This window comes from Vigna unguiculata, chromosome 6, assembly GCF_004118075.2.
Source record: "Vigna unguiculata cultivar IT97K-499-35 chromosome 6, ASM411807v1, whole genome shotgun sequence".
In the NCBI taxonomy this organism is placed as follows: Eukaryota; Viridiplantae; Streptophyta; class Magnoliopsida; order Fabales; family Fabaceae; genus Vigna; species Vigna unguiculata.
Genome location: NC_040284.1, coordinates 30,555,478 through 30,581,087, shown reverse-complemented (window position 1 = coordinate 30,581,087; position 25,610 = coordinate 30,555,478). Strand labels below are relative to the sequence as shown.

The window sequence follows — 25,610 nt, the reverse complement described above, 5'->3', positions numbered from 1 at the left end:
ATTTATTTTTAGAAGCATATTTTTTCGCATATAATTCTGATTAAAATGTCTTCAAATTCTAAATATTAATATCAAATACTCAAATATTAATCTATAACTCGTAACTTAGCTCATTCCATTATGTTTCGGTTCTGGGCTTTTGGCCCAGTAGTCCTCTACCGTTTGATCTACTACGATATAGCCGCCGAATTCATATTATTTTTAAAGATCGATGTTTTCAATGTCAAAACTCAATTTTAGTGGATAATATACTAGCTATGTAACTTCAAGCTAATATTTTAGTATATTCATTCGACATGTTGCGGGGAAAAAGCTAGTTTTTTTATCAATTTGATTTTTTAAAAGACAAATCTATGGTCAAAACTCTTCTTCCTTCTTTTGTAACCTTAATAGAAAACCAATTTGATGTTAAGCTCAAAAGATTAAGGTCTGATAATGAGAAAGAGTTTTTTCTCCATGAGTTCTTTTCACATAAAAGTATTCTCCATGAAGTTTCTTGTGTTGAAACCCCTCAACAAAATGCCATTGTAGAAAGGAAACATCAACACCTACTCAATGTTGGTCGTGCTTTGCTTTTTCAAGCCAAATTACCTTCTTGTTTTTGGAGCTTTGCTGTCCAACACGCCACTCATCTTATTAACAGACTTCCAACTCCTTTTTTGAAAAATAAATCCCCTTACGAACTCCTTTATGGCAGTCCTCCTGATTTAAACATGTTACGCGTGTTTGGTTGTTTAGCATATGCTTCCACGCTTACTGCTACACGAACCAAGCTTGATAAACGTGCTTCCAAATGCATTTTTTTAGGCTTTAAAACCGGCACCAAAGGTTTTGTTTTGTATAATCTCATTCACAAATCTTGTTTTGTTTCTCGCAATGTAATTTTTTATGAGATGCATTTTCCCTATGCCACTGATCATGTTTTGTCAACTTCTGACAACATCAACATCATTCCCACGGAACAATTCTTTGACAATTTGATACAATATGATACGCCTATTTTTTCATCCATACCTGCTGCACAAACACATGAATCTCCTCCTTCCATAGAAAACCATACTTTTTTGCAAAATGATCAAATTCAAGTCACTGATACTGCTGTAAGACCTCTTACGAGAGTAAGAAAGCCACCATCTTATTTAGCTGATTACCACTGTCATCATGTTTCTTCTAACACTAATATTTTATATCCCATGGATTCTTATTTATCTTATTCCAACTGCTCCAATACTCACACTTCTTTTTGTCTTTCACTTTCTGGTACAAATGATCCCACCACCTACAAAGAAGCAAGTAAACTTGAATGTTGGAGGAAAGCTATGTTGGCCGAATTACAAGCTCTTCAACAGAATTGTACGTGGTCTTTGGTGGAACTTCCTCCAGATAAAAAGGTTGTGGGATGTAAATGGGTTTACAGAACAAAATTTCGTGCTAATGGTTCAATTGAACGCCATAAAGCAAGGCTGGTAGCACAGGGTTTCACACAAACAGAGGGGTGGATTTTTTTGAGACTTTTTCCCCTGTTGTGAAATTAACAACCGTTAGATTTCTTCTTGCCATAGCTGTCTCCTCTGGATGGTTTCTACACCAACTAGATGTAGATAATGCCTTCTTACATGGGGATCTTCATGAAGAAGTTTATATGCGCCCTCCTCCTGGTTTTCAAGATTCATCTTCCAAAATGGTTTGTAGATTACACAAATCGTTATATGGATTGCGTCAAGCCAGTCGACAGTGGAATGCTAAGCTTACTGATGCTTTAGTTGCTTTTGGTTTCATCCAAAGCACTGCTGATCATTCTCTTTTTACTCATCGCCAAAACCAATCTTTCACAGCTCTTTTGGTTTATGTCGATGACGTTGTCTTAACAGGAAATGATTTAACTTTCATCATTGAAGTCAAGCAGTATCTTCATCATCACTTTCGTATCAAAGATATCGGTGAACTTAAATACTTCTTAGGATTTGAGGTTGCTCGTTCCCATCGTGGCCTTGTGTTAAACCAAAGAAAGTATTGTCTTGAAATTCTTTCTGAGTTTGGCCTTACTGCTTGCAAACCAGTTGACACTCCTTCCACTCCTACTGTCAAATTAAATCCTGACACGGGTGATCTTTTGGATGATCCCACCAGTTTTCGAAGATTAATTGGAAAGCTGATATATTTGACTAATACCCGTCCGGACATATCCTTTGTTGTTCAACAAGTCAGCCAACATATGTCTCAATCACGCCAACCACATCTACAAGCTGCTCTTCGTATCTTGAAATATCTCAAAAATGCTCCTGGACAAGGTCTATTTTATCCTGTTATCAACAACAATCGGCTTCATGCTTTTTCTGATTCCGATAAGTGATTCCATTGGTCTTGGGAAAAAGGTACAAATTCAACCAACCTGGTTTTATTGTAACACTAACTCATTAATGTAGTATAAATTTGATTCAATCCAATTTCAGACTAATTTAGATTGAATTTTTTTGGCATTTTTTAAATTGACTTAAGTCAATTATTTTAATATTTTAAGTAGTTTATCAAGCACAGTAAATACAGTTTCAAAGTGTGAATCTAATCTAAATTAGCTTTTAAAATTCGTTGTTTGAGATCAATAATTTCAATCCAATTTGTGAGAAATATTAATTCAATGAGCATCATCCCAGTATATGCATATTGTTTATTTTCTATCTATAAAACACCTTCCCTTAATTTGTATAATTGAAATAAATATTTAAAGAGCAAAAGGGCAAACATACTTTTAAGTTCTTGAAAAGGCAACATTTAATGTTTTATAGCTACACACGTTTCAAATGAGATAAATTATTTGTTATTTTACACATTTATTTAACTTTAATGAAAACAGGTAAAATAATATCGATAATTATAGATGTTTCGGGTATACGGACCAAACACCTATCTTCAACACTCAACTTGTTTTTAAAGTCTCTTTGTACAAATTTTAACAGTCCATTCTCTCATTCTTTCTCCCGTTCCATTTCTTTTAGTTACCTTGGCTCTTATTTATAGTTTTTTACATGGGTCGTGTTTAGAGTTTTCTTAATCATGTCCCAATTACTTTTTAAATTTGATTATTGACTTATATTACCTTAATTTACTTTTACCTTACTGATTTAGTTTTGGTGTAGCCGCCGACCGGAGAGTTGTGCGTCCTAACGGAGGTCCTCATAATTGTGTTATGATGATAAAATTTCACTAGAATGAATGGTGGAAACCGTTCGATCGTGAACTCCCTTAAATCACTTCGGAAAAATTATCACATCAACAATTTAAGGAATTGTCCGCCTGTAGCGGCGACCTTCGACCGTTTATTCTTGGACCGCCTGACCGATTGTTTAGCTAGAAATGTCAATAGGTGATATAATATAATAGGTTTCTATGTTATAGTTTATTCGTTCTCCTTATCTACGTTAATTAGAAGGAGTGAGCAATTGATTTATTTGTTTGTTGTGTAGAGTCTAGGAGCAGTGATATTAAATATTAATTGGACTTTTTCCTTGCTTCCCTTCACCATAAGGAAAGAAAAATGTGTGTGATCTTAAGAATTTGAAAATTTCCATGGTCGGTGATTTTCTTAGGCCACAGAATGAATCTTTGGTGCCTTTGCTCAAAGGGCACTGAGTTCGTCAAACCATGCCACAGCATGCATGCTTTTTGATGTTTATGTCTTTTTTTTCATAAAATAAAATTAACAAAAAATAACAGAGACACTTCAACCTTCCAGCGTTTGACGCTTGGCAAAACCTGGTGCATGGATATGCACTCATCTTCCTGTGGTTGAAGTGAGTGAAAGTAGTAGGATAGGGATTGAAATATTATGTTCAAATTTATTTTATTTGTGATACAAGGTTATCTATACGTACCAAATTTGGAATTAAGTAGAAAAGTTTAGAATAAAAACAGGGTTTAAATCAGTATCAAGAAAGATTCTAAACACCAATTCTATATTTTATTTTTTATTTTATTTTTACGTATACATCTCTTTAATTTTGACATATAGAAGGACATTTCCATTCAATTCCTGTCTATTCAATTAATTACTGTAGGTATGCATTCAAGTTAATTTTATTTTCTCATAATATATTTATTTTAAAAATATTTTATTTTAATAAATTAAGTGGAGATGAATGTATTAGAATAAATTATTTTTAGAATATCTTGAACCTTTTTTCAGTTTCTAAAAATATTTCTGGTTTTTTTTTTTATTTCAACACACTTTTCTGCTACTTATGTTCATGTTAAGTTCCTTAAGGAAACAAACTGGTAATGCTAAGCTAACGCATTTAATTGTAGCATCATTGTCATGTCTCTCCTAGTTAATTAATAGGATGTCATTGGTGTAATTTTTATTTGCTTGTAAAAACATTTTAATTTTTTAACTATAATGAAGAACCCAATTTTTAGTGCCACAAATATCATCACTCAAATAATGGTTTTATTATATTAAGAGATGTCATAAAGTTGATAACTTTTAATGGAAGTTAATTTGTTGAGACGATTTTTATTTTTATAATTAAAGGCTTTATCCAAGTGAACATTTCTAATTTCTTTGAAGTGAAATCTTTGTTAATGACAATATTTAAATAAAAAATTCCATAAAATATTTAAAATTTAAAGAATACGAAACAAAATAACAAACAGTTGAAAAAAAAAGAAACTATTTTTTTTGGGATAATTTTAGAACCATAAATAAATTTAAGTAATTCTTAAAGTACCTGAGACAATATTAAGGGAATGAGTACCTAGAGAAATAAATTTTTATCATAAAATGCTTAATAACATATATTGAAGTTATTCATTTAGAAAATTAAAATCTAGAACCAAAACTATTTATGAAGTTTAGAAACATATTTTAAATATGCAAGAAGATTGCTTAATGCTTATAGTAAGTGGTGTTGACTTGACTTAAATTATACAATAGAATGCATGTGATATGTGGATATTAAAAAGAGAAAGAAACCCCAAAGTGTACCGTGTGAAGAAATTGGCACATTTTTTGTATGGAATGCACGTGATTTTTGGATATTGAATAGGAAAGGACATGTAAATAAGTTACGATATAATGTTTGACAGGAAATATATCTGCATTGAAAAGGAAGGGGAGGGAGAAGAGGAACAAATATAAAAGCGCTTTTTAAAAGGGGTGTTTGGTAAAACAATTTAAAGTGATTTTGTTGAAAAATCATATTTGTGAAAAATATTTTGTTGAAATTAATGACCGGTAACAACCGAGAGCGTGTAATAAGCGGCAAGGGATAGCGTTGGCGTGATTCACTCGCTCAAAATCAAAAACATGTTTGGCGAAGGTCAAAGGAATCCTACGTAAGCATGGCATGATCCTTCAACTTTCGAATAAGTCCTGGATTGACCGTATGACACATGGCTTCTTTTTAGCTTTTGACTTTTCCCAAAAATATGTGTTTGGCAGGGTATAAAACAAATAATTACAACTAGTAAAAGATTGAAAATCAATTAGTTATTTAGTTTTCATCAATTAAAAATGTTTAAACTTAATCAAATTATTTATTATATTTAAATATAAGATTAAATATTAAAAATTTAGTAAAAGTGTCATTTTTAGTTTTAATACTATTATAATTATCATATATTTATATTTATTAAAATATCATAATAAATTTTTATTATAATTTTTTATAATAAGATTGTATTATTTGTTTAAATGCAAAAAATTGAACAACTGTTAAGCCACCTAAAACTCACTAATTCATTTAAAATTAATTCCAATGAATTTAGTAACATTCATTTACATATAATTTAACCACAAATTCTTCTCAAATCATAACATTCCGTTACTTGCATACAACCAATAATTTATCATAACATTAAAATTAAAACCATCGCTGCATGAACTTCATCGAACCAGATAAGGTTTAGGTGTTAAGCAAACAAAATTCATTGAACAAATTGTATAAATAAAAACTTTGGGTGATTCGGTTATTGATTGAAAATTTGAGAGAATTTTGATTACTATGTGAGTTGTTTTTCATTGAATGAATGGTTTTTATGAAAAGCTCCTAGTGATATAGTTATTGGACAAGTATTTTGTTCATTGAGCAACTAAATTTCTTTTTGCATTGATGCCTTTGGCTAGGCAAATAGAGTGGTGGTTGGACAAATTGCAACATATGATTTACTAGATGAGCTAAATGCAAAAGAGTATTTTCTGAATTCTGAAAAACATGTTTCAAATGTTTATAAATGTTAAAATTTGTTTGTCTTTCACTAAATGATTATATTTGTATCGATATATTGTGTTGGATGTTACTAAATGATGATTGAGATATAGTATTGGTAATTGAATTGAGATGAATTGTATATAAATGAGATTATATGATATTATGATTGTGATATAACATGTGATGTGTTAGGTACATAATTATTTTCAGAAATGAAAATTGTATGGTGATGTTTAAGTTTTATGTTGAATTAAAGATTTTGACAAATATGATTATGACTGTATTGATATTGAACTCAAATAAAGAAAATAACATGTAGGGAGAGTCTACGAGTGTTCTTATAACATAGTTTGTCATGTGAAGAAAAAGATTTGGTAGGTTATAAAAATTTATCTTATTAGTGAGTTTCTATAATTTTGTTATAGCAACGTCCTAGTGAAGAGAATATACAAATGTAAATCTAAAAGTCTAACTCAACACAGATCTTTGAAAAATAAAATCCGAATGATTGGAATATATAATACGTAAAAAAGTTCTTTTAAGAACTAGTTTTTCTTGTTTTGTTTTGTGTGATTCTGATCACAAAAAATAATCATCATATATTATACATTAAAATAAACAATGTTGTAAGATGATCATCTTAATAGAAATCGACAAAATAAAATAATGAGATTAAATGTTTATATTTTGTTTACTTCTTTTCTTGAAATTAAATGTTTAATTATTAACGTAACTAATCACACGATGTTACAACATTAATAACATATATTAGTAATTAAAAAAATTGTGAAAATGTTATAAATTATTTCTACCATTTTTTATCCAATAAATATTATATTAACTTAAATTCATTATCGGTTGTAAATGTGCAACTTTATGATCACAAAAGATTAATTATATATTGGTTTTTTAATATTTAAAACTAACTAATTTTAGTTCTTTATTACTATGTTCTCTTATCTTAACAACAAAAATGTTAATATTTTTATCACTGATAATAATTTAGTTATTTATTAACATAAAAAATACATATTAACATAAAAAATCTATATTTTTTTAACAATTAATTTTAATGTTTAAAAAAAGCTTTAAAGTTTGAAAAATTGAATAAGTAAATACGATATTAAATTTTTATAAGATTAAAATTGTATATTTAGTGAAGTTACGTGAACCAAATTCATGTGTATTATTTGATAATGTTACGTGTTAGCTTACTTTTTTTAATTTAATCATTGCTGCAACTATCTTTAATTATTTCTAGAAAGTAATTCCTTTAATGCATTTTAAACAAAAAAAATGATATGAATTTATGAAAAGTGCTTTTGAGAAAGAAACTAGCATTTGTTTGAAGAAGCAGTTATGTGGCGTCAGGCTTTTTGTGTGGTTGGAAAATGTGTGTGAGCAGCGAACTTGGCGTTTGGTGTGGTGCCTACTGCTGCCTCGTTACAGTGCTTCTCTGGTTAGTCAAAAGACCCTAACTCCGCGTTTGCTTTCAAATTACAGCTAAGCATTAACACTGCTCCCATCGCTTTTCCCAAGTCAACTCTCCTTCCCCATCTCTTCAAACCAACTTATAAAACTTTACCTAATGAAATTTAACTTATATCAAAGTAAACAAATCTAATGACTACAAATTTCTTAACAAATTAATAACTAAACAAATGTTTTTCCAATCATAATCGATTTGATTAATTTTAATTCAATTTGGTTGAAATTCCATCTTTTAAAAGATTTGGACCAAATCCTGGGTCAGTTTTTGGTTCAGCCAATTGAACCGGCCGACCTAGTTCGATTTTGATAAATCAATACATTAGTGGAAAATAACAAATCTAATAATGAGAATTATTACTATATATTGTTAGAAGTGTCGATTTTTTATTCCATTGTTGACATTTTCACAATAATAATGAAATTTATACCTATTTCTATACATCCAGGTAAATGTTGTTATAGAAAAGAAAATGTGAATGGATCATTACCGATTCGGGAAATATATGTGCAAGAAACTAAAAAAATTAGACGATGATAAATGATCCTGTACCCATTTTCGAATTAAAGCAAAGGAAGTACTAATGAAAGACCTGAAAACGGTAGCAAATGCATCTACGAATGGTTTCTATTTTCTTGTATTGTGAGGGGAAAAAGAGACATGATGCACAGATATCGAGGAAGTGCAAACAGTGTGGACTTTAGGCAAATTTGAAATCATGGCCGAAGAAAGCAAAAACGGACGAAGGGCATCAAAGGCAGTACCTGGAATCAGACGCACTGTTCCACCCACAAAGTCAAAGCCAAAACAACACACAAAGACTCAAAACATCTTCGTCAATTACCGTTTAAGCCCTGTATGAAAAGAACAGCACTGTCTTTCTCAGACCATGCCAAGATGACCAGAATCGTAATTTCGTACAAAAGTGGAACCCTTCTTTTTTGGGTTGACAAGCCGAACCCATCTATCTATCTACCTATCTTTAACCCTTTCCTTTACTCTTTCCCTGTCTCGCTGCAAAGCAAAGCAAATCCAAAATAAAAATACGAAAAATAAAAAAAAACGAATGGACTAGAATCTGCATGATCAATCCGTCAAACTTAGGAAAGTCCTTGTCACGCAGGCTGCATCGAAACTCCTACGGGATTGAAAAATAAGAAAAGAATTAAGGAAAAACGAACACACAAACAAAGTCTTAGCAAATTCACTCCTTCTTTCTTTTCTTCTCTAACTCATACGCGGATTTCCTCCATTTTTTATTTCTCCATCCCCATTGCATCTTCTTATTTCTTAACCCTTTCAACATTCAAAACCCCACCCAAAACAACAACTGCTTCATACTCTTTCTTTCTTTCTTTCTTTCTCTCTTTGCCAAGCTAGAGTTTCTTTTCCCGGAAAATTTATTCTCTCCCCCTCCCCAGATCTGAAACTTCCGCTAGTTCTTATATTTCACCTTAAGCGCTTTCTGGGTTCTTAAAATTGCCATCAGGGTATCGAAGACAGCAACGTATTGAATTCCTCGACTGTGTTTTAACGTGGAAACCCTAGAACTTCTTCAATGGCTTCAGGAGCAATTTTCTCGTCACTCAGGCGGAGGAGGTCGCCGACGTTGGACGCGTTTCTTGCCCCAGTTGACTTAAGTGACGTCGCTTTGGTTCAGACCCTTCTCTCTGTTGCCCGCGAGATTGTGTCGTGTTTTTCGAACCGTTGCATCTTCTTCCAGCGCAAAAACTCGCGGTCTCTGATCCGAAGAGTCGAGGCTTTCCAGTTGCTTTTGGAGTATTTGCGTGATTCCGATTCAGGTTCTTCGTGTCTTCCACCCACGGCGGTGCTTTGTCTCAAGGAGCTTTACCTCTTGCTCTACCGCTCCAAGATTCTCCTCGATTACTGCGCCCAATCGAGTAAGTTGTGGCTCTTGCTTCAGAACCATTCCATCTCTGGTCACTTCCACGATTTGAACCAGGAGATTTCGACCCTTTTGGATGTTTTCCCCGTTAAGGATGTGTTGTTGAGTAAGGATATTAGGGAACAGGTTCAGCTCTTGCAGAACCAGTCGAGGAGAGCTAAGCTTTTTATAGATATGAAGGACGATGCTCTCAGGATTCGTTTTTTTTCCTTTCTTGAGGAGTTTGAGAATGGAAGGATTCCGGATTCTGCTGAATTGAGATCTTTCTATGTTGACAAGTTGCAGATTGCGGATGCAGATAGTTGTAGGACTGAAATTGAGGCCTTGGAGGAGCAGATTGTTAATCACGAGGGTGACATTGAGCCTACTATTTCTGTGCTTAATGGGTTGGTGGCTATGACTAGGTATTGCAGGTTTTTGCTTTTTGGCTTTGAGGAGGATGAACTTGGTCTAGAGAACGGGAGTCGGAAGAAGCCTAAGAAGAGGTTGATTACTCGGGAAATTGCAGAAACGTTTTATACTGTTCCTAAGGACTTCTCCTGTCCAATTTCGTTGGATTTGATGAGAGATCCTGTAATTATTTCCACTGGTCAAACATATGACAGGAGTTCCATTTCAAGGTGGATGGAAGAAGGGCACACTACTTGCCCCAAAACAGGTCAAATGCTTGCACACACTCGCCTTGTTCCGAACCGTGCTCTGAGGAATTTGATTGTGCAGTGGTGCACCGCACATGGAGTTCCTCTCGATCCATCGGAGGTGATGGATGCGATGGGTGAAGGTTTTACAACAGCTTGTCCCACCAAAGCCGCCCTTGAAGCCAACCGAGCCACAGCGAAGCTTCTTATTCAACAGCTTGCTGGTGGGTCTCAGGCTGGGAAGACTGTGGCTGCTCGGGAGATTAGGTTGCTTGCAAAAACGGGAAAGGAAAACCGCGCCTTCATTGCAGAAGCAGGGGCGATTCCCTATCTTAGGAATTTACTTTCATCTCCCAATGCTGTCGCTCAGGAAAATTCCGTGACTGCACTGCTCAATTTGTCCATTTTTGACAAGAACAAAAGTAGGATCATGGACGAGGAAGGGTGTCTAGGATCAATTGTTGATGTGTTGAGATTTGGACACACCACAGAGGCAAGGGAAAATGCTGCTGCAACGTTGTTCAGCCTATCGGCCGTCCATGACTATAAGAAAATAATTGCAGATGAGATGGGAGCAGTTGAGGCCCTGGCAGGGCTGTTGCAAGAGGGGACTCCAAGAGGAAAGAAGGATGCTGTGACAGCTCTGTTCAATCTTTCCACACACCCTGAGAATTGTGCTAGAATGATCGAAGCCGGGGCAGTGACAGCACTTGTAGGTGCTTTGGGGAATGAAGGAGTTGCAGAAGAAGCAGCCGGTGCTCTGGTGTTGATCGTCCGGCAGCCTATTGGGGCCAAAGCAGTGGTAAATGAGGAAGCAGCAGTTGCCGGTTTGATCGGAATGATGCGATGTGGAACGCCGAGAGGTAAAGAGAACGCCGTTGCAGCATTGCTCGAGTTATGCCGGAGTGGAGGTTCAGCTGCAACAGAAAGAGTTGTGAAGGCGCCAGCTTTGGCTGGGTTACTTCAAACCCTTCTTTTTACCGGGACAAAACGTGCAAGAAGAAAAGCAGCTTCACTTGCGAGAGTGTTTCAAAGATGTGAGCATGCATCTTTACCTTACGGTGGATTAGGTGTAGGCTACGCGTTTGCTGGCAATTCAACTGCAGCCAGGGATACCAGCTTTGCCGGTGATGTTTCAGTACCAATGTCCATTTCTGTTTTATAGTGGTAAAACTCCTGTGTTTACTAAGTTCCCAATTTTTGTTGTAAGTCTTTACAGATTCTTTCATTGAAATTTAAAGTCATAAGAAATTATAGCAATATCTTGTATCTAAGAGATCCACAAGTGTTGTGGAGCAGTTAGCCTCAACACATATGTAATGAGTTAAATTATGTAAGAACAGAGAATGCTCAACAAAAGAGACAGGAACCATTTCTGATATCATATTTGTTCAGTGCCACCCCTCCCATTTCTTTTCTACTTATTCTCCTAATCGATGATGTAATTGCGTTATTACTTTTTACCACAAATTCACAAACAATGTACCAACTTCTTACTACATGACTTGATTCTTTTATCTCCAAAAGTCTAGCGGTTGGACCAGCCTAGTGATTTGTGAGTATTGAATTAAAAAAACTGTTACGTTGAAGCATAGTGTGAACAAGTACAATATTTGTGTGTTTTTGTGGGTGGTGAGATTTTGTTTAACGTGTGTTTTCGTAAATTGAATCTGTTCCCCAGTCAAAGAAGGGGGTGTTCAGAGTGAGTTGCGTCTAGCTGGATATTATGTGGGAATAGCTGAAACGTGCAGCATGCGCGATTCTGAATTGTGAAGTTAAGTTAGCACAGTCCACTAAATCTGTTCCAAGAAGAATCTAGACTAGACCATGTTAGCGGTGAATGTTCTATCCTTTTTGTGATTGATACACTTTTTCTTGGCATAAAGTTAGAAGGAAGGTGGATCACACAGAGATGAGATGCTCTGTACCTCGACTCTCTATCCATACGTGGTCTCAGAAGCAATTGGATCGTGAAAAGGTACGAGGCTTTTTCTTTTGGATTAATTTTATGAAGATCCTCAAGACAATGCTAGGAGGTACATATTATTTCAAACATGGATATTATTCTCCAAATTAAAGTAATTGACCCCTTTCAGTGGTGCAGGATTGTCATCACACTCATCCTTATTCTTCAGTTCCATAATCATCACCCTCATCACCCAACCGCCTTTCCTCCACTGCGTAAAAAAACTTTATCACATTCTTTTTACTTTTATTTTCAATGCCAAAAATCACTATTTTATTTTATTCCTTTCAACTATTTGCACTACAAATATATGTTTTTCTTTCAAAAATTAGTATAAGATCGCTTACCAACGATGAAGAAAAAGTATTGAATTCAGTAGAATTTTCCATGTGAAGAATAAGGTGTTTGAAACGTCACTCTACTCTCAAGCCTGGTATTTTTCTTAAGAAAATTCCTTATATTTTATCTTCCTTTTACGTGTATCTTACATCATAGATATTTTCAACAAACAAGAAGAAAATTCATAACCCTTTGATTTAAACATTCAATGCATGACTCGGTGGTAATGACTCTGTTGTAGCTTGTTTCTACCATTGTTTTTTTGGGCAGCGAGTGTTTGACTAAGAACGTCAGCTATATGTAGACAAGTCTTAATAAAAAAACTATAATTAAAATTAATTTAAAATATATTAATTTCACTTAGTAATTATTTGATCTAAGGTTGAAAATGAAGAGGAGTGAATGGTAAGGGTAAATTCCATTACAGACACAGTATCGATGAGATAAATGTTTTTTCGAGGATGAGGTAAGGTGGGGCATGGGTTCACGAGATGAGTATTTAATATTGAAGACTAAATGAATGGGAAAGAAAGTGGAGGAGGCACAGAGGACACGAAAATGAAAAATAATTGGAGTTTCCGTCAGAAACTTATAATCAGAGACATGGTGGTAGTTGGGGTTGAATAATATGGTACAGTTGGAGAAAGAGGGTTGTTAATGGTGACATTGTATAATTCATTTTCAATTGCTTTATTCATCCCAACCCATTATTACCTTTGTTGCTCCATCATTTTGTTAGACTAAGAACCAGCTCCAAAGGGTTGCTTCCACCCATGAAAATGGACTTTTCTTAGAGTTCTTTTTAATCCAAATTAGAGTTTAATCTTAGAACTCTATGCTAATCTTTAACACAAATTTTAAATGCTGTTAAAAAAACTCTATTTTTAATGATAACATTTAACGTAGTAATGTGAATTTCCCCCCGTTCTAATCACAAGATGATTCTTGTTCAGCTAGGTTGAAAAATTAAGTAAAAATGTATTGCGATGAAAGTTGGCTATATTTCTTTGTAGTGTGTAAAGTTATTTACAGTTTCCACGAAGAAAAAGTAGAAAGAAAGAAATTTTTAAAAATGGGCAAGAGAATAAAAGTTAATATCAATTATTTATTACAGTAAAAATAAGTAAGCAATAGATTCTTTTAAGATATAATTTGATTGATTTAATAAGAGATAAGAAATTTACATTAAATCTTCATTCACAAGAATGTGATTGGATCCATAGTTCCGTAGAAGAATCATTGAGAAAAAAATTTATAAAAGGTTCATAAGAGGGATGTGATTGTGAACACAAAGATATAGTAAAGTTGTAAGAGATGCATTTTAAAGTATACTTCACTTGTAATATTTTTTTACACCATTTAAATCATGCAATATTAAAATTTTTTTTCACCATATATGTGATAATATTATATATATATATATATATATATATATATATATATTATATGGAGAAGTTATATGAGATTTAATTAATATAACTATGTAGCTTTATGTTATGGGATTTTGTATAGCTTGCATTTAACTGAAATGATGGATGGATATGATGGGTGATTGTCTATATGATAATTAATTTAATGTAATATAATATATATTAAATTACATATGGATATCACTTAAATTAAAATTTTAGATAGGGTGTTAAGGTAAGTTATTTGGACCCATTTAGGTTCAATTTGTGTTTGGTCCATAAAATGCAGGTCAAGTTAGTCCGTTTCACATTCTCACCGCGAGTCGAAAAGTCTGGTTTGCTCTGTATAAGTGTGGGTTCATGGATCAGCGGGCCAGTCTACCTTTATTTTAAAAAAATCTTATAATAAAACTTTTAATGTTTAACAAATTAGAAAACTTTAACAAATTTACAAAATTAAACAAAATTTTTGAAGAGTTGGATGATAAATTGATAATTTAACATTTTTATCATATTCATTTTCATATTTATACTTTTGACATACACAATATATTATTCAAATTTTAGCACATTCAAAAATATATAATACTTATTATTTTCAAACATATAAGAAGTTGGAATGATCATTAAGAAATCCAAAAAGAAAGTAATTGATATTCAGAAATGCAAGTTTTTTTTTTTTTCAGGCCAGCGGACTGAACTTCAGCAGGCTCAATCCGTTTCACATTTATTTTTACAGACTTATGAGCATCAGTCAAATCAAATCCATATTGTCCCTAATTTTAAGATATTTATGTACTCCATTTTAATGTGCTCTCTTCCCACATTTTATAAATAGTAGTTGTTGTTATAAAATGTTGCCTAAAAGTCAATTTGTTCATGCATTTTAACTTTTATGCTATTGAGAACTACTATTTGAATATTTCAATCGCATATAAAATGATTATCACGTATTAATAATAAGCTTATTTGTTTGGTATATTACTTCTACGTTTTTTTTTTCATACATTTAAATATCCATGCATATCATATCTTATGTTACAAGTTATTATAGTTGTGAACATTTATATTTTACAGCATGTTACAAACTTGAAATATAAATAAATTTTTAATTAACTTAACATTTTAATAATATATTTTTATCTTTAAAACGCTTTCTATTATTAATAAATATGATTAACGGTAAATTAAGAATCATTTTAATATTAGATGACTCAAACACGAAAATGTCCGTTAATCTATGTATATTAATATAAATAAAATTGTAATAATTTGATTGTGCAGCATATGAGGGAAATAACTCTTGAACGGAATATGCAGTTTGAAACGAGAGCTTATATTCTGTTTTCAAAAGAGCAAGATTAGTAATCAATTCTTCTGAAATAGAATAAGAATCCATGATTAAGACAAACGTGTAAAAGAACATAAACTGCCTAATACAGGGACACGATATGAATGCACAAGAAGAAGAAAAAAAAACCGAAAGTGTGGCACAACTGTTTCCAGAAATACTAAATTAAACATAGGACGATTAATTGTGAATTTGCACGGTAGATATATTCCAAGTGTTATCTGCATATTGAAAAGCTTGTTTGAGGCCCAAGAAGCCTTGCAAATGTGAAAGCAATTGATAGCTATTGGGCTTTCTTTTTGAAACTTATTTTCATAATTCCTTTACACTAATTGGTATGTGTATTTGAAATGGCAATTGTTTACGAACAGACTTTTTATTTTATTTTTTAATTCTTGAGCGGGTAAGATAATGTTTTTAGCCCTCCACATATTCATCATCACATCTATTCTCATGATTAATTCCTCTTAATAACATTCAGTGAACCTTTATTTTCTTTTTTAAAAGTAGTTTTATTTCTAATTTGTTGCCATTTTCTATTTAAAGAAGTTTGGGAATAGTTTTGGAATAATTATTTTAACGTAATTTAAAGTATTAATCTTGTCTTTTTTCTCTCTAGAATCTCATTTGAACAATGACTTAGTTTCAGTTTGACACGAAATTAGCACCTCGATCACTTGAGTGGGAATTTGTATGGAAGTTATCTAACACAAGATTACCTCAATCCCGCAAATATCTAAATATTTCTTTGGATGCAGGCTTCTCAACTGTTAAATTTCCACGACGAGTGGCACATATTAACTACCACCAACAAATAAGGAAAGTCATACTTATAAACATGATTTTAGTTTAGATTAAATTATATATACTAAAATCTTACTCACAAATATAACTTTATTTTTAAATTATCAAAATTTGAAATTATGTTTAATATACGATTTGAACATGAATATTAAAAATAACAAAAGTCATATTTGGAAATGTAATTTTTTTACCAGATCAATAAATTGTATAAATTATATTATTTTAGTGCTTTGACACTTTTAATTTATATCTGAAATATAATTTTTTATCTTTATTTTATTAATTAATTTTATTCAGAAAAAAATATTTTTAAAAATTCATATTTAAAAATATAGTAGTAGTTAATGAGAAGTTATTGAGTGATCTATAACTGCCATAATTTTTACTTACATTTATATGATTCATAATTGAGTATTACTAATTTTAGCAAATTAACAATTTTTTTAATATGCATAACGTAAATATGATTAAGATTATAAATACCTAATTTTGGAACTCAGAAATATGATATTTTGGGATTTTTAGCGTTCAATTGAGCCTCGATTTTCTTATTACACTCAGGTGAAATGTTTCATTAACAACAAATTTTAGCGACCAAGAGTTATTAGTTAATGTAGTAATCGATTTAGATACCAACTTACAAAAAAATATATATATAAGTTACTAAAATAGTCACTTTATGAATAAAAAAATATAATTGATTGCTAAATTAATCACTAATTAATTAGAGACTAACTTAAAAACTTCTTTTGGTGGCAAGAACTTTGGTAGTTAATGTTTAGTGACTAATTTCTTTTGGTAGTTAAATTCTTGGTAAGTAAATTTGAAAATCAATTTAAAGATCAATTGTAATATTTTATTCATAATAGTGACTATTTTAGTAACCAATACTTTTTTATTTTACAAATTCATATCTAAATTGGTTATTATAATGATTTTAATAACTTTTTAGTCACTAGAGTTAGTTTTTAATAAAGTATTTTCTTATAGTGTTACTCATTTTTGTTTCTAAACATATCGGTTAAGAATTTAATATGACTTTGAAATTTCATATTTCATATTACCTGAAAAATGTGGTAACTCACTAACTTGTAAGGTGGTGAGGTTTACACTAACTTATATATTATGAAATCGTCTTATTTCTAGTCAACGTGAGATTTCAAACACACTACCTCATGCTGAGACTGAGACATATGCATATCGAGAGTCAGTCTTGATATTAATAAGTGTTAGAATTATGGTGCTTGATTTAGTCCCACATCGCTTAGAATAGTGAATTGTGGTTCTCTATTTTACTATATAAGAGACTTTATGTAAAGCTTTAAGATACACCAAAAATACAAATACTTCCTAGTGTAGTCGTGGACGTAGGCATACACATTGTAGCCGAACCACGTTAAATTCTCTGTGTCTATTTTTCTCTCCTTTATTCTTTCCTTTATTGCCTTGTTCCTAACAATTGGTATCAAGAGCCATTTTTCTTAGTATGCTCTGTGGTTGCAGCATTGTCTGATCTTCCACATCAGAAAAGATTTGGTTTCTATTTTTTTCTTCTTGGGGATCTCAGTTTAGAGAAGTAGTGGGAGCTTTCGTCAAAGGCAGCAGAAGCTTTGGTCAAAGGCAGCAGAAGCTTTGGTCAAAGGCAGCAGGAGCTTTGGTCAAAGGCATTGATGGCAGTGACTTCGGGTTCTGGAAGATGCAGATAGAGGACTACCTGTATCAGAAGAAGTTGTATCTACCCTTAATAGGGCAGAAGCCAACTGACATGGAGCAGGCGGAATGGGATTTGTTAGATCGGCAGACACTCGGTGTGATCCGGTTGACATTAGCCAAGAATGTTGCGTTCAACATCATGAACGAGAACACAACCGTAGATTTGATGAAGGCATTGTCAAATATGTATGAGAAGTCATCTGCAGCCAATAAAGTGTATTTGATTCGCAGACTAGTCAACCTAAAAATGGGTGAAGGTAACTCGATTACTAATCATATTAGTGAATTCAATACAATTATTGTGCAGTTGACATCAGTGCAGATAACATTTGATGATGAGGTGAAAGCATTAATTTTATTATCATCTCTTCCGGAAAGTTGGAGTGCAACTGTTACTGCAGTTAGTAATTCTGCAAGTAATAGTAAGTTGAAGCTTGATAACATTCGTGACTTGATCTTAAGCGAAGATGTTCGCAGGAAAAGTTCAGGGGAATCTTCCAGTTCTAGTTCCGGTTCAGCATTGAGTACTGAAACTAGATGAAGAAGTCAGTTTTGATATTAATAAGTAAGTAGTCTGATAACTGTTAATAGTAGGTGACATGATATGTGCAACAAATAACAAATTTCACTAAGATAAAATCTAAACTATAACTTTAATAACGTGTTAAGAAGTGAATTTAAAGTCTAACTCAACCTTACATAACTGATTTACAAAATAAAGTTTACACCTATTTATATATTATGAAATCATTGCATCTTTAGTTAACGTAAGGTCTACAACAAACTAGGTAAGAAGATCAATATATAAATAAAAAAATTCATTTGTTTTAAAATTTTATATTGGAAGTGGTAATTGATCTTTTATATAAGCTTATTGTTAACCTATTGATGTTGAATCTCCTATCTCCTTCGTATCAAAACTAATATCTACGAGTGTTTTTCTTGTAAGTAACGTCTTCTTATTTATGATGCTGCAACTTTCGTCTAAAGTTGGACGGAGTCTTCGACCCCTTTGTCAAATTCATATATTCGCAAGTTTAGAAGAAAGAAAAATAAACAAAAACTATAGAGTGGAAATTTATGCATTTCCTTACCAGCCATCACAGATAATGGCAGCAAACCAACTTCTTATACATTTACTTCACTTGCTAGTCCAAAAATTCTTAATTACTTCTCAGAACTGCAGTGCAGTGCATGCAGTGACCACTTGCAACAAAAACATGTGAAATCAGCACCTGCATGAAAGACAAACGAACTTTTCTGATCACATTGACTTGGTGATTTTCAGACCAAAACGAATGCTGTAATAAGCAGTTGGAAATAAATTACAAAAAGCAGAACGATAATGATAACAACTATCTTTCAGAAAAACTACCTTATACTTAATACAACATAATGTTTCATTGAATCATTAGAAAAGAACAAGAACATTACATGTAAAGGGAAAGAAAAACATTTCCCATGGCTTTTAACCTTTATCTTTATCACTTTTCCTTACATTCTGTATCACACATAAAAGACTTGCGTCAAATTTTTTGAGCTGCTAAATACACGTTCAGGATCTATAAACTTGAACATGTTCATAAATTTAGCTGGAAGTTAATGTTCCTTTGGTGTTTGTTTCTCTTTAAGGATCGAATTATGCATTTACTAGTTAAAAGGTGTTTTAATAAATGGTTTGATGAGGAAGGGAAGGAAATTTCAAAGAAAGACATAACTATGATTAGTGATGATCGATCCATCAATTTCAACAGTGATTGAAATTTGGCAGTTCCCACTCATTACCATTATCTCACCATTCAATGTGAAGCCTGTTAAGAATTCAAGTGTGAGTCTAAGTTCCACATTGATCAGAATTGAGAAAGTAGAGCACCATATAAGGATCAAGGCCCATAAACCCATAGCCTTAAGGTTTTGGGTTGAGAGTGGTGTCAGTGTCTTATGTGGTTAGGCTCAGATCTCATTGGTGTTGTTCTCTCCAATGAAACCCCCTCTATAAAACCTGATAAAGCCAACACTTAAATAAATGAACAAGAGCCTTAGCTGTAGACCAGCGATCTGACCGTCATAATTTAGACCTTCAAAAGCAACACCCATTTTACACATGTATGTTATATGTGAATGATGAAAGATTAACTTTTGGCTAATATTTCAATCAGCAATAAGGAAGCTTTGAAATTTTACACCCTTCTTCGTGTATGTCATTTTACACGCGAATGCAAATGTGAATGAAGAAAAGATTAACCTTCGGTCTTAACTAAAAGACTTAGCTTTTGGTGTATTGGGCTAAATTTCAGTCGTTTTTGTCAGTGAAGTTCGATGATTGCTATTAATTATATTAATTAGATCTTAGAATTTTTTTTTCTCATGTATCAATTGAATCTCTGATCGGTGAAATTTAAAGGACAACCCGGGTCAACGTACAATTTAATTTCTTTCGGGGTAGCCCCTACTACTAAGGACTACTTCTACCTTTAGCTGTGGGTCACTCAACACTAACCAGCTTTTAATATAAGTGACCTAAAATCCCGCAAATCTGGTTATGGCATAAGTTAAAAAACACTTTATATGCTTCTTTAAGTATTTTTAAAAGAAAACTAAAAAATTAATTAAAAATTACTAGTTAAATAAATTCAGAAAAATATTTACAAATAAATTTATGCTTAGTTTATTTGTTTATTTATAAAAGAATGTTTGTCTTTCTCATTTAAAAATATTACTTAAATAAGTATACGTTAGAAACTTCTTTAAAATGATATACCGAGAGATTCGTCAAGTTAGCTGTACAAAAGACTTGACACTGTCATTAACAAAAAATATTAAAGTTTAATATTCTTTTAAGATTTTTTTACATGTCATTTAACTTTGTTATTTATATTTAATGTGAGATTTTTAATTGATACTTGTATTATTAATCGTATTTCAAATTGTTTTTAACTTTTTCTTTTGTTAGATAAAATTTCCTTGATACTTTTTAGTAAACAAAATTAAAATTCTGTCTGATAAGATTATACAAATTATTTAAGTAAAATTCTAAATATAATTAAAATTAGTACGAAAACACTTGTATGAAATTTTTTATTATTGGTTAAAACTTATTAAAAGTTAAAAAACATGAAATAAGTTAATTAAAAAGGATGTAAGAGACATAATTTTATAATAAATTTTAACTAACAAAAGAATTCCATTCATGGGAGAGTATGTCTAAGATAAACATATCTTCTGTGCCCTTTTTGTTACGAATAGCAATTATAAAAGCACCAAAAGTTGGTAATGGTCACAGGCATCAGGTGGTTGTGTCTTTTGAAAAACTGCACAAGAAAACAGTAGGAAACCCACGTTCCTATTTAACATCCTAACCGTCCCACTACGTTTCACGAGTTATCTTATGCCACTAAGCAACATTATCTTCCACTTCATTTTTCATTTTTCATTCTTCTATTCTATCTTCTCCAAAATACTACAAACCTTAACCAAACCACAAGGAAGAACAAATGAAGTGGGGAGGAAGAAATCATTCTTCAACTTCCTCTTCCTTCATTTCTCATGCATCTCCTTTCTCTTGGTTCTCCAAGTTCAAGAATATGAGAATCAATTCGGAGCCAAGTGCTGCCAAAATGAAGCACAAGGCAAAGCCTAGTAGTTCACCTCAATATTTCTGTGAGATTGGCGATAGATGTTGTGTAAAGGAAGATGGTGATTTCTGTAGACAACCTTTAAATGAAGAGAGTTGTGAGGATAAGAAGAATAAAGATATTGATGAGAGTGTGATTCCATCCTCAAGTTGCTTTGCTGCTACAACGAATGCTAAAGAAACAAAGTTGTTGGATGATGGGAAGGTTTCAACGAATAGAGTGAAGGAATATGAAAACTTAAGGAAGAGATTTGAGAGGAAAGCAAAAGAGGCTTTTCAAGACCAACTCTTGACACTTGAAAGACAAGTTGAGGAACTTAAGTTTGGATCCAGTAAAGCAGTGGAAAAAGATGTGTTGCAATTTGAATCACCTAGAACAATTTGCACCCCAAGAACACACGCTTTTTCATCTTCAGCAATTTCAAGGAATCCCATCCTTGGAAATGTTATAGAAAATTTTGAGAAAAATGAAAAGCTGTCTCACAAGAAAACCAGTTCCGAGAGGCAGAACTTGAAACAAACTGAGGAGACGAAGGTAAAGACCAACAGGAATAAGCAATCACATAATCTCAACAGAGAACATCAGAGGAGGAAACCAAAGCCGAGCTCTAGAGTCAAAATACATTCTCCAAGGATGGTTTCTAAGGTTGAAATTTGCAAAATAAAGGCCCTGGAAGACGTGAAGAAAGCAAAACTAAAGATGAAGAAAGAAAAGGAGGAGATTGTAGAGGTACCAGAATTAGAGAGCTTTGCTGTGATTAAGTCTTCAATAGATCCAAAGCAAGATTTCAGAGATTCAATGATTGAGATGATCATAGAGAATCAGATTATTCAGCCAGAAGAAATGGAAGATCTTTTGGCATGTTATCTGACTTTGAATGCAGATGAGTATCATGATCTCATCATCAAAGTGTTCAGAAAGGTATGGTTTGACATGAGCCAAGGTATTTTGGGTATTAAACTAAATATGCAATGTGGTTACTATGAATAACAACCTGTCTCAAGTTTACACGCTTGACCATTGCGTACATGTTGTTCTTTCCATGCTCTAGTTTTTCGTGGAACTCAATATTTTCTCAATGTAATAGTGTTTCCATAAATTCTTAATTACCACTAATCGGAGGTCTTTTTGTGCAATGTGCATGATCATAAACTATCTCTCTTAAGGATACAAAACCCGTCATCACAAATCGCAGCACTTCCAGAATATGGCACTTGGGATAACTGCTAAAATCAGAAGCAGTTATGTTTCATTATCTTCAATGCAACTGAAATATGTCGATAAAAAAATTACCTTCAGTGCTATCCTCTTGAACCATGCTACAGCTGGTTTTTTTCTCAGCAACTTCATGCTTTGAGTTGGTGATAAATCTTTGGCATATACATATAAATACCTGAAATAAACATACATAACGCCTTGATATTGAGTCAGAACTTTATGCCATTGAATCAACCAATTTCAAAATCATTAAAGCTTTCGCTTTTGCATTGTTTTCATGAACCCTGTATAAATCACAGCCTTACCAGCTATCTTAGAACATGGGCACGTATATTATCAAGCATTTAACTGCATATTTATCCACCATCACGTGTCTCTGTCCCCGAACCTCACTGAACAAAATTCTCTCATTATTTGAAATTGTGGCTTGCTGTTACTTTAGTCTTTTCATTCAATAAAAAGTTTGACATTAGTTTCGTTTAAGTCCGGTTTTTGAATTTAATCGCTTTTATCATTTTAGTTCTTGAAAATATATTGACATTATAATTTACATCATACCTTCATGTAACTCTTTGGGTTAAGTGAGAGATAAATTATAGTCAGATTTGTTTTTTCAGATTTCATTAATTTTAGGGATTAAAATAAAAATAAATAAAAATGTAATGGAATAAACTGATTATTCTAAAGTCTCTTTTGGAATCACAATGTCAAGGAGTAGAGTTTACTGACCTAATGTCCGTTACTAATCTAAACCATAAATTAATTTGTCTCAAAAACTGAGTAAGCAATTTATCATTAATTTAATTTAAAGTACAACAAGATGGTAACTAAATAAAATCTAGGTTTTTATCTAAAATAAATAAATTTAAGTTTCGTTTCATTCCTTTTCTAACTCGATTTAGAGATAAACTCTATTTAAAAGAGTTTATAGACCTAATGTCCATTACTAATCGAAATCGTAAATTAATTTGTCTAAAAAACTGAGTAAGCAATTTATCATTAATTTAATTTAAAGTAAAAATAAGACGGCAACTAAATAAAGTATAGGTTTTTATCTAAAATAAATAAATTTAAGTTTTGTTTTATTCCTTTTCTAACTTGGTTTAGAGATAAACTCTTATTAAAAGAGCGTTTTTATTCAAAACCATAAATTGGGTAATCGTGTTGATTTTTGTTAAGTTCAAGTCAACTAAATCTCAATCATTTTGGCAATCAATTTTTTTTTTCTAACACTACCAAATCAAAAACTAAAAAAGTTACTGCAATATTAATTATGATTTTCTTAATTAATCAAAAAACTAATTTTAAAAGTTAATACAAAGTGATCCTTTGATAAAAAAAAATTATAAAGCAACTAAGATTACATTACGCATAAGGACATTAGATAAATTGTTTGAGATCAACATTTAGCTACTCCAAAATCCTAAGATGCATTTTAGAAAAGAAAAAAAGAAAGTTAAGAAAATTGTTTGGTAATTTAATAGTTATAATTGTGACAGAATCTTTATGCATTCATACTAAATTACGATGTTTTTAAAATTTCAACCATTGATTAAAAAGAATCACTATTTCCATCTAAAACGCACGTTATATTTTAAAAAATGATAATGTTTGTAGCAAATAAAAGGTAATATAATAACCATAATTGAGTCATCTTAAAAGTTTAAAAGATAGATATAAACTTAATTGTGAATGCATAAAGTGTAATTAAAGTTACGCAATCAAGAAGTTCAATCAGAAATAATGATTTTTAAAAAAAATTGATGTATAAAAGGTATCATGTTTATTCATGAGGTTTATGAAAAAATTTATTTCAGGAGTTAGAGAAGTCCAACTTTATTCAAAGGAACTGTAATCAACATTTTGATGATTAGGTAAATTTGATATATTCTGTACTATCCTCTACATGGTGGTTTTAAAAATAAAAGAAATAGATCATCACCTCACAACCTTAAAAACATGTTAAATGATGAAAATTTAAAAAAACAATTAAGATAAATAAAGAATAAATTAATCTTAAATATATATATATATATATATATATATATATATATATATATATATATATTTAACTTAAAGTAATTAATTATTATTATAAACCCTTTCATCTATCTTATTTAAAATAAATTCTTACATAAATTCTTCCGCAATAAAATATCTTGTATTTGAAAAAAAAATTGAAGTTTCTAGTATAAAAAGGTAATATAAATAACCACAATAGAGTCAATTTAAAAGTTTAAAAAATAGATATAAAGTTAATTGTGAATCAGTAAGTGTAATTAAAGTTATCCAATTAAGTTCACCCCATAATAATGAAAATTTTAAAAAATATCCATCGCAGGTATCGTGTTTATTTATAAAGTATATGAAAAATGTTATTTAGGAGTTATAGAGAAGTCCAACTTAGTTCAAAGGAATTCTAATAAAAATTTTGAAAAGGTGAATTTGATATATTCTATATTATCTTCTACATAGTGGTTTTAAAAATAAAAGTAATAGGTCATCACCTCACAACCTTAAAAACAAGTTATATGATGAAAAAAAAAATAATTAAGATAAATACAGAATAAATTAATCTTATAATATATATTGAACTTAAAATAATAAAATATTATTATAAACTCTTTCATCTATCCTATTAAAATGGATTCTTACGTAATTTCTTCCACAATTATCTTATCAAACTATTTACGTTTTTTCAAATGGATTAAACGTAACGCACTAGCTTGAAATCATTAAAAGTTACATATCCTCATCGATAAAGTTAAAACTTTTAGTTGCAAGGTGTGATGTAAAATTTGACTAACTACATGTACAAAAGAATAAATAATAGAAAAAATTGATACCCTATTTGACTCTTGACTTAATACATCCTTGCAAGATTCGAAGTGATTTTCTTGAAGCTTTAACAAAATAATGACTTGATACAAAGGAAC

At 31.6% G+C, this 25,610-nt stretch overlaps 2 protein-coding genes across 2 annotated transcripts; both read left to right on the top strand.

The window, feature by feature from the left end:
- Nucleotides 1-8,832: 8,832 nt before the first annotated feature.
- Nucleotides 8,833-11,639, top strand: LOC114188053 (U-box domain-containing protein 17-like). The gene has a single exon (XM_028076548.1). The coding sequence runs from the start codon at nt 9,254-9,256 to the stop codon at nt 11,402-11,404; it is 2,151 nt and encodes a 716-aa protein (XP_027932349.1). The 5' UTR covers nt 8,833-9,253; the 3' UTR covers nt 11,405-11,639.
- A 9,766-nt stretch (nt 11,640-21,405) lies between these two features.
- Nucleotides 21,406-22,446, top strand: LOC114188610 (transcription repressor OFP3-like). The gene has a single exon (XM_028077180.1). It carries the CDS (start codon nt 21,406-21,408, stop codon nt 22,444-22,446), a length of 1,041 nt encoding a protein of 346 aa, XP_027932981.1.
- Nucleotides 22,447-25,610: the final 3,164 nt, after the last annotated feature.

Bases quoted from the DNA above. Each gene is read 5' to 3' on its own strand.
- LOC114188053 (XM_028076548.1), top strand. From the start codon at position 9,254: ATGGCTTCAGGAGCAATTTTCTCGTCACTCAGGCGGAGGAGGTCGCCG.
- LOC114188610 (XM_028077180.1), top strand. From the start codon at position 21,406: ATGAGAATCAATTCGGAGCCAAGTGCTGCCAAAATGAAGCACAAGGCA.